Consider the following 8823-nt stretch of genomic DNA (forward strand, 5'->3'; position numbering starts at 1 on the left):
GATAAATCTATTTAGTGAAAATGAAGGCTATTAAAAAGTTTTAAACAGCATTTTCCAAGGTATTACTTTTTGCAGCTCGTTTTCAATAAGTATATCAATTGTCCAAAGAGGTTGTATTCTACAGTCTGCCTGAATGTAATCATTGCGTAGGTGTGTAGTGTGATTCTGTGTAGTTTATTTATGGCATCCCGTTGGATTTGACGTCATCTGAACAGGACATCGCACGCTCACTGCTTGATAGCACGCGAAGCTCCGTTTACGCCGGTTGCTAAGCAACATCGTTATGGGGAAATGCAAGTTTGCGTCCAAATGGTTGGAAGATAAGGAGGAAGGACAATCAATACTGTATATAGTCAATGTGAGGTAAAGTGTGTCGCCAAGGTAACCGGTTAAAACTCAAAGTGGCGATGAGGTCTTAAAATGTATGGAAAGGGTCTTAAAAAAGGTCTTAAAAGGGACTTCAGGGTTCCTGCATATACCCTGCTTCAGCGAGGAATGTTTTTTCTTCTAATATTGAACATGATGAATGTGCTGTTGTGATTGTTAGAAGTAGGACTTGAAGTTAAGTGTCATCTTTTCATCTCTTTTAACAAAAAACGTATGCATTTTCACTTCAAGGTTCTTACTGAAGTCATTGCTGCAGTACCAGTCTTTGACAGAAGGAGATATGCTACCAACACCTAGCTCTAGCACTCATCCACCTGTTCCTCCTGCAGCTTCAACCTCAGGGGCTTCAGGCCTGTCTGGGGGGCATAGCCTGACCTCAGTGGTGTCAACAGGGGAAGAGGGATCTCTTAAAAAACCCAAGAAGGAAAGGAAAGAGCGAGGCAAGGAAAATGGAAAAGAGGAATGTGAGTGCCATGCATATTGAGAATAGATGTCATTGAAATGGTCCACATTTCTCTTTCAGACAGTTAGCCCATTATGTCATATGATCTATTGTTTTTCTTCAGTTCCAAAGAAGACGACTAAGAAGAGAAAGCTAGCAGACGGGTCTCGCAAGCTGGTGCAGCCCATCCATCTGGACTCATCTGGGCGTCCTGTCTTTCCCATCGTATTGGGAGGATTAACCGTCTACAGCCTGGGAGAGGTCCGTTTGTGGCTTCACTCACATGCAAGATTTATCTTTATCCTACCATTTTCTTTTTAAATACCTACTTTTTTTTGTTTTAAATTAAGTATTATAAGTGTTACATTTTCAAGTAACCCTCTCAACAGCCTCTTTAATTTGACACTACTCACCAAATACAAACATTTGACTGATTTCCAGATCATCACAGACAGAATGCTTTTCCATGATGAGTGTGCCATTTACCCGGTGGGCTTCTGCAGCACTCGAGTCTTTGCCAGCATGAAAAACCCCGACCAGCAGTGCCTCTACACCTGCCAAATCAAGGATAGTGGAGCAGGTCCACAGGTACACTCTTTTTATTGAAGTCAGGTTTGCCAAGTGCAAACAAGAAAGGGAAAACACCAAAAAGCATAAAGGAAAAGGAATAGTCATTATTTAAAGGGGACCTATCATGCAAAATGCACTTTTGTACGTCTTTTATAATAATAATATGTGTCCCCGGTGTTCCAGGGAACTCACCAAGTGTCAGAAAACACAACCCTCTCTATTTTCCTCCATACCCAAATCTCTTAAAAAGGGGCTGCAACAGATCTGATACAGACTGATCCAGATTTGAACACTTCTGTGACGTCACAGAAGTGGCGCTACGGCTATTGGGCCAACTCCACCAATCAGGAGGAGACAGCCACGGACATTGCCGTTCGAAAGCGCTGGAGACGCTGTAGTACATATGCCAGGCCTGTAGATGGTGCTGTTCTCACAGAATCAGCCCATGCAAAGACAGTGTTAAATTGAGCGAAATGAGGAATGGCTAAAATGCATGATCTGTTTGGTATTTTGAAAAATAAAAAGTATAAATATGCCTTATATAGGTATGGTCCTACACTATATTATTCAAATATAGCATGATAGGTCCACTTTAAGAATTGAATTATTTAGATCCAAGTCTCCACAAGAAAGTTGCCACTTACTACCTTGTTGAGTTTCATTCAGTTTGAAATGGTATGAATACATTTGTTTACTGACACATGCAATCTGATATTGTCCCCCATAGTTTGAGATTGTGCCTGAAGAAGATCCTCAGAATGCCATCGTGGCCACCTCGGCCCTCACATGCCACTCCAATTTACTGAAGGTCATCGCGTCGGTCAGGTACCAACATTTACCACAAAGACTTGGATTTATTGGCATAACTTTTGTAATGAAATCATAATCTGTCAACGTGTCCTTTTCTTAGTTCCAAGTCTGTGGTGCCCATCATGCCCTCAGGAGCTGATTTCTTCGGCTTCTCACACCCAACCATCCAGAATCTCATCCAGAGTTGTCCTGGAGCACGCAAATGTAGCAAGTAAATATGAAACACACCATGCAGAACATCATTTAAGAATATGAATAACAACATTGTAGGCTTCAGCTGTAAAGCAGTAGGCTTATTGACCTTAGTTTTTCATCACTATAACAAAGACCTGGTGTAGTAAGTGTAGAAGAAGTAAGTTTAAAGAACTGTTCACAAACAAAGACATATATGAAATATATTTCACATCCTATATTGATGATTTTTCTAGGTGACATGTAAACCTTGATATTACATATTTAAAAACTTTCCTAAGGATACATTAACAAGTGGTAAGTAACATTTTCGGGTCAGGGAAACAGGCAGCCTTGGTTAATACATACATTCATATATTTTACACAAGTATGTACAAAAATACCTACTAAAAGTCCAAATGTCACCAAAAATATGTTTTTTTTCTCTTCTTTATTTAGCTACCGATGGATACGTTTTGAGGTGTGCCGCCCCGGTGATGGCCAGGTTCCTCACAGGCTCTCGGAGGACGATGCCTCCGTCAACTTCGAGGCTTACCAGAGACACCAGGGCTTTGAAGAGAGCATCAAGACGGAGCACATAACAGGTTTCCTAAATATCAGTTTTCTAAAGTGGCAATGTTTTTAGCTTGACTGTAGTTAAGATGACCTCATACTTTGTTATTTCTGTGTTACATTCATAAGGCTCTTGATTATTGCGTGTGCTGTACAATCAGTACATCCTGCATATGAACTAGGCTTAACAGCTGGGTCAGTGGCTAGGAAGTCACACGTAAGAATCCCTTGGTGGGAAAACAAATACAAGTTTTATTTATTGACAGCTGCTGTCAAAATGTATGAGCAATAAATGCTATGGTTATACTTTGTGTGTGAGTAACCCTCCTTTCCCCACCTAGTGCCCTTCCAGGCCTCTGATGTAAATAGCATAATACAAAAAAAGTATACCTTTACAGAAGTTACAGCAAGGTTTTAGAAGTATGGCCAAATGACGAATATTTCAAAGTACTTTTCTAATACCTTTGTATTTGTTTAATGCTTATTGATGATCTCTCTGCATTGATTGTGATGCTTGTACTTTTGATCCTTTTGTCTTTCCTCAGGACAGGCACCGCAGTCCCCTAGCTCCTCTCACCAGCACCACCTGACCTCCCCCACCATCAACATGAAGCCCTCTACCTCCTATTTCAGCTCCTGATCCTGGAGGGCAAGGTCGGTCACACATGGACGCAATCCTTGGAAAAAGTAGTTGTTATTTACAAAGCTAATATTGTTTTTTCCTCCCTTTTCCTTTATGGTTCAAACATGTAGGAAACCGAGGCATTCAGGAACTCAAGCCTTTGTTATTTATTGTTTTTCATCTTCGAGCTCGTTCCAGACAGCTGGGAACTTTACTGGGGATGTGTGCTAGCATAGTTGATGCTTATTTCTGTGTCATGTCATTTTTTCAATAATTTCCAGAATGAACATTTAAGACAAGTTGTGTGCTTAAAGTGCTAATAATAATAATTAACCCACCATAGCTGTTATGGCAATTTCATTTTTGTTTGTAAAGTTACATTCAAAATAAACACACTTTTTTTTTTTACTTATTGGGACATCTGCTGAATAAAAAAAGTATACAAGGTTTGGTAAATGGCACACTGTTGCATAAATATATAACTGTTGGTACCCGAAATTAATTTGCAATTACAATTTTGTTTTCCAGTTAGTAGATTATTTTTCTACTGTCTCTGTTTTACTGTAATATAAAAACAATGGCTTTGAATGCAACACACACACACAGTTGTTTATTTCACATGTATTTGTTCAAACATTTCGTCATAACGACTGATTTGTGTTGTACACTTCAGAGTTTTGTTCAAATAAAACCTTTGTCATGTGTTTCTACCTACATCCAGCAATTTATTTTTGTACTTAACATTCAGTATTGAAATTTGAGACGGACTGATTAAAAAACATCTTTAAATTAAAAGCAAACATATTTCCCACCAGGCTGACAGGTGCAACTGCCGAGCTTTCCAACCAAGACGTGAAATAGCAGCAATAATCTTGTTTCATTATTCTCCTTTTGATTGTTTGGACTCTTTCAGAAAAACTGACCACATTTGTTCAATAAATGAGGATGAGCTTTGCATCCAGATGCCATAAATTGAACACAGTATTTTTCAATTCGTAATTTGTAGGATTGGTCACTCCCCCCTCTAAGACTAACCAATTCACTTATTGAATACAAAAAGTAATTGTCTAGTCATAAACCATTTAAAAAAAAAACCTCCTTCCCTCTAAAATGATCCTTGATATCTGTAAAAAAAAAAATAGGAATATTGAGCTTTTCTCAGTAACAATCCACTATCGTGTCAGATTGTTTTCAGCTCCTTACTTTCACAGTCTCAATCATCCTGTTTAAAGTCATTCATTTGCCTAATTCCACTTCATTGAGAGATCAGCTTATGTTGATTTGAACAAAGGCAGACTGTTCCTCATTTGGTCTTCATTGATTACTTTGGCTGGAGTGCGGTTGGCAATAAAAGGAGGAGCAGGTAAAATCTTACTGGCGCTGTAGATTGGACAGGCTTTAAAGTCACAGGGCCAGTCTCTCCATGCATACCGCAGAGCAGCTACTTGTTCAGTGGGAGAACACACGCTGGTAGATAACTGGACAGTGGTCAGACCCGACTGCATGATGGGAGCTGGAACCCAATGAGCCTTAGGATCCCATGGAGACTCACTCTCTGAGCAGCAGATCTTAATAGGAGAGAATTGTATTTATTTAGCAAGAAATTATTGGTGCAAACATAAACCCTGTCTTATGGTAAAGCTAGGGCTGCTCGATTATGGCAAAAATCCTAATTTCGATTATTTTGGTCAATAATTGATATCACGATTATTAAAAACGATTATCCATTTATTGGAGAAAAAAAGGAACAGTATGTTTTTAACAGTTGATTACTCTGAACTGTAATTATATTTCAACTGAAAAAAAAAATAAATAAAAATAATAATAATCGTTTTATTTCGATTATGTTGTTTTCATAATCGCTGCAAGCCAACATCGTAATTGCGATTAAAATACGATTCATTGAGCAGCCCTAGCTATTCTTTTTGTTAGCATATTTAATAAAGCCAGCAGGTAAATATGGGAAAGATGTCATACTGAATGTGCCGCTGCCAGCCTTACCTCAAAGATGTTTTCAGAAGGAGTGACAGAGACTTTCTGGTCGTAGGTAATGTTGAGATACTTTGGAGTGGACAGGATTTGGCTGGGGAAAGGTCCACTAAAGGCCACGTCCTTCTCACCATACGCCACTGCCCTTGCTCCCAATGACAGTCTGAAGGCTACGTCCTGCTTGTCTCGGGGATGGATCCTGAAACAACAAAATCACACTAGATTCAGGTCAAGACATAAAAACAGCAGATAGCTGTTTCTGTGTTTGTAATTTACTACAAACACAGTACTACTTCAGTACTTAAGAAAGTCCGTTGTTGTGAAAATTATGCCTCGGATTCACTTTGTGGCAGCAAATCGTTTTTTGGATTCGTTTCCAGGTATCTTAAAATTGTCCTAATGACTCGCTGGAAGGCAGATCAGAAACATATGGAAATGAATGATTTGTGCTCCATTCTCCAGTTCAAACAATTGCAACATCAGCATTTTTTTATTTTAGCATTTAAGTCTGATCTGATATGGTAGATTAAAAATACCACTTCTCTCAAAACAAGAGTTGGGTTACATTGAATTGTGACATGTAAGAATTGACCAAATCTACTGAAAGAGTTGTTGTTTATGTGTTTCCATTAGCTAATCACCTATAAACATTATATGCCAATCACCCTAAGGTATCACCAAATGCTTGTAAAAAGCAAGGTAATTGTCCTTGGTGTTGTACAGGGTCATATGCTATGAGTTCATGTTAATACAATCCTTACGTGCCATAGGGAGATTTTTCATCTGGCAAATCCATAGCCACAGCCATGAAAGTTTTCTGCATCTGGAGATTTGGGACAAAGCCGGTATCTGCTGTCTGGTGCCAGCGGATATTCGGATAGGCGTCACTTTGGGATTTTTTTTCCCAGGTACTCAGCTGGAAGTGCAAATAAATCATGGATTAGTGTTCCCCCTGAAACTATAAAACGCCAGGTTTTTTATTTTATTTAACAAAAACAAAAAGGCAAAGAAACAATGTTTCCCTCAGTATTCATTCAGCAGTAAAGTACTCCTGCGAGTCCATGGACGTGACAAGTGTCTGTGGTTACTTCATGCTACTCAAATGTCACAGTATCATAATATCCATTGAAAACAAATGCCGGTGCCGGACACACACACACACACAAGCATACATACATCGGATAGGCGTCACTAGTTTAGTTTTGTTTTAAGGTAAACAGCTGCAAGTACAAAAAAATTATAGTTTGGATGTACAAAATACAAAAATTATAAAAATAAATCCTGACAGAGAGCTGACAATGAGGCTTGATTTTCAAAATAGAAGCCAAAAGAAGCAACAAAACAGCTAATGCTTTGAATACTTACTTAGCATTTCACATTAGTTTTCTGTGACCAAGTCATCATTTAGTTGAAACTCAAATCTGTCATTCTCCGTTTTGGAAAAGGCAATAAAGTAAAAGGCTAACAAACTTTAAAAGTGACTACTTTTATTTTTAAATAAGTGAAGGGCTATGGATTTATGTACATTTTTCAGTGGTTCCTGTTGATTTAGAAAAATGACTAATAAATATTTGGGGGGGGAAAAAGCATCGAAAAGGGACAATTTGCTGTAGTGTGATTTTGCTATTAAAACTAAAATCATTAATGTTACATACCTGGACAAATCCAAAAGGGAAATCGAGAGCCGTCTGCCCTCCTGAGCCCTGATGAAACGCCATCCTCCAGTCATCAATCATAGCAGGGAAGGAACAGTTGTACTTCTCTTGATGATAATTTGTGTTAGCCTCACCTAAGAGCAACCAACACAAGGCGTATACAGTACATGCAGGACATACATGAACATCAGAAACCTTTGCAGCAGCTGGTCTAACCTTGGTACCAGATGGCTCCTTTGATGGTCATGCTCAGCAGTGGGTGGATCATTGCATTCCACAACACTGAATTGACTTTGGGACTGAAAGAATGTAAGGTGCAATAAAGAGTCAACCTTGTAGTTAGTTAATATACAACATTAAAGCACTACTTAATGTGTGTTTGGAAATCGATCGGTATGACAAAACATAATATGATGATATAATACTGTATCTATATCTTTATTGAATCCCTGAAACGTACCCGCCACCAGGCTGCTGTAGTAGTCCACACTTCTGTAGTGCTCTTGGAGAGCACCAGGGTTCGATAGGTGTGCCCCCCCAACAGGACTCCACCAGTCCTATGGGGTACTGCAGCTTATCATACAAATCACGACCAAAGAGCCAGCACACTGCAGAGAAACCGGACAGATCTGGAACAAATCCTGCCTGTTAAGTAGTCAATCAGCAGAATGCAAAAAGGTGATAAAAACGCACATAAACAAATACCAACATGGTTGATTACATCGCTGTGATGCAACTAAACAAACACTAGCTTGGACTCATGAACATGTGACTGAGTATGCATGTTTCTATTTCAAAGCACTTAAGACAGGTTCAGTTGCAGTTAAGTAACCCACCTAAACCTTTAATCTGCAAACACAGATTTAAACCATTTTATGAATAAAATAAATATCTTAAACCCACATAATGGCGGCACAGACCAGGGAATTTGGACGTCAATCAAATCAGTTTGCTCAGTTGTGCTCTGGACCAGGGTTGCCATAAAAGTCCTCACATTAGGATAATGTGCTGCACTCTTCAGCTCCTCTGATGCATTGAAGACCTATTGGAGAATGAATACAAAATGAATAAATATATACATATCAAACAGAGTCCCATACATTTGGAATGCTTCATGGCACTAATCTATTTGTGCAACCTCTTTTGTGTAGTTTAGGAAAGCCTAAACTACACAAAAGAGGTTGCACAAATAGATTAGTGCCATGAAGCATTCCAAATGTATGGGACTCTGTTTGATATGTATATATTTATTCATTTTGTANACAGCTTTCATATAATAATTTGGTCTCTGTCAAAAACTGGCTCAGGTTACATGACAAGGAGGGAGTCCATGTAAGGGATGTACTTACAATACAATAATACACATATTAGACTAAGGTTATTTGAAACTATCAATATGGTGAGTAGATAGATGAATGTGATCAAGGGTAGTGTTGAAGGTGCAGAAGTAAAGTCAGCTGAGGGAAGCATGACAGGAGAACCAGTTTTTTTTAAAGCTTTCAGTTCCCCCTCCCTCTCTTTCCCTTCCCTCTTTGTCTCAGCTATTTGCACTTTTAAAATCATGTCTCGATTGTAAAATTTGACTTGGATGTAACCCTTGGCCT

The 8823-nt window shown here is 38.9% G+C and overlaps 2 protein-coding genes across 2 annotated transcripts; one reads left to right on the forward strand and one right to left on the reverse strand.

Moving 5' to 3' along the window:
- The first annotated feature begins 622 nt into the window (after positions 1-622).
- Positions 623-4289, forward strand: tbrg1 (transforming growth factor beta regulator 1). Its single transcript, XM_010770286.1, has 7 exons — positions 623-851; positions 954-1090; positions 1271-1417; positions 2127-2224; positions 2310-2420; positions 2840-2985; positions 3499-4289. The coding sequence occupies exons 1-7, from the start codon at positions 668-670 to the stop codon at positions 3591-3593; spliced, it is 918 nt and encodes a 305-aa protein (XP_010768588.1). The 5' UTR covers positions 623-667; the 3' UTR covers positions 3594-4289.
- Positions 4140-8279, reverse strand: siae (sialic acid acetylesterase). Its single transcript, XM_010770285.1, has 7 exons — positions 8123-8279; positions 7680-7848; positions 7436-7518; positions 7220-7353; positions 6326-6480; positions 5577-5763; positions 4140-5143 (listed from the first exon to the last, which is right to left on the reverse strand). Exons 1-7 carry the CDS (start codon positions 8199-8201, stop codon positions 4847-4849), a joined length of 1104 nt encoding a protein of 367 aa, XP_010768587.1. The 5' UTR covers positions 8202-8279; the 3' UTR covers positions 4140-4846.
- Positions 8280-8823: the final 544 nt, after the last annotated feature.

Source organism: Notothenia coriiceps, unplaced genomic scaffold (assembly GCF_000735185.1).
Source record: "Notothenia coriiceps isolate Sejong01 unplaced genomic scaffold, NC01 NC01_scaffold00008686, whole genome shotgun sequence".
Taxonomy (NCBI): domain Eukaryota; kingdom Metazoa; phylum Chordata; class Actinopteri; order Perciformes; family Nototheniidae; genus Notothenia; species Notothenia coriiceps.

Coding starts and splice junctions, on each gene's coding strand:
- tbrg1 (XM_010770286.1), top strand. CDS start 668: ATGCTACCAACACCTAGCTCTAGCACTCATCCACCTGTTCCTCCTGCA. Junction 852..953: donor GGAAAATGGAAAAGAGGAAT/GTGAGTGCCATG, acceptor GTTTTTCTTCAG/TTCCAAAGAAGACGACTAAG. Junction 2,986..3,498: donor CAAGACGGAGCACATAACAG/GTTTCCTAAATA, acceptor GTCTTTCCTCAG/GACAGGCACCGCAGTCCCCT.
- siae (XM_010770285.1), bottom strand. CDS start 8,201: ATGGCAACCCTGGTCCAGAGCACAACTGAGCAAACTGATTTGATTGAC. Junction 7,849..8,122: donor CTGGTCTGTGCCGCCATTAT/GTGGGTTTAAGA, acceptor GATTTGTTCCAG/ATCTGTCCGGTTTCTCTGCA. Junction 7,519..7,679: donor CTACAGCAGCCTGGTGGCGG/GTACGTTTCAGG, acceptor ACATTCTTTCAG/TCCCAAAGTCAATTCAGTGT.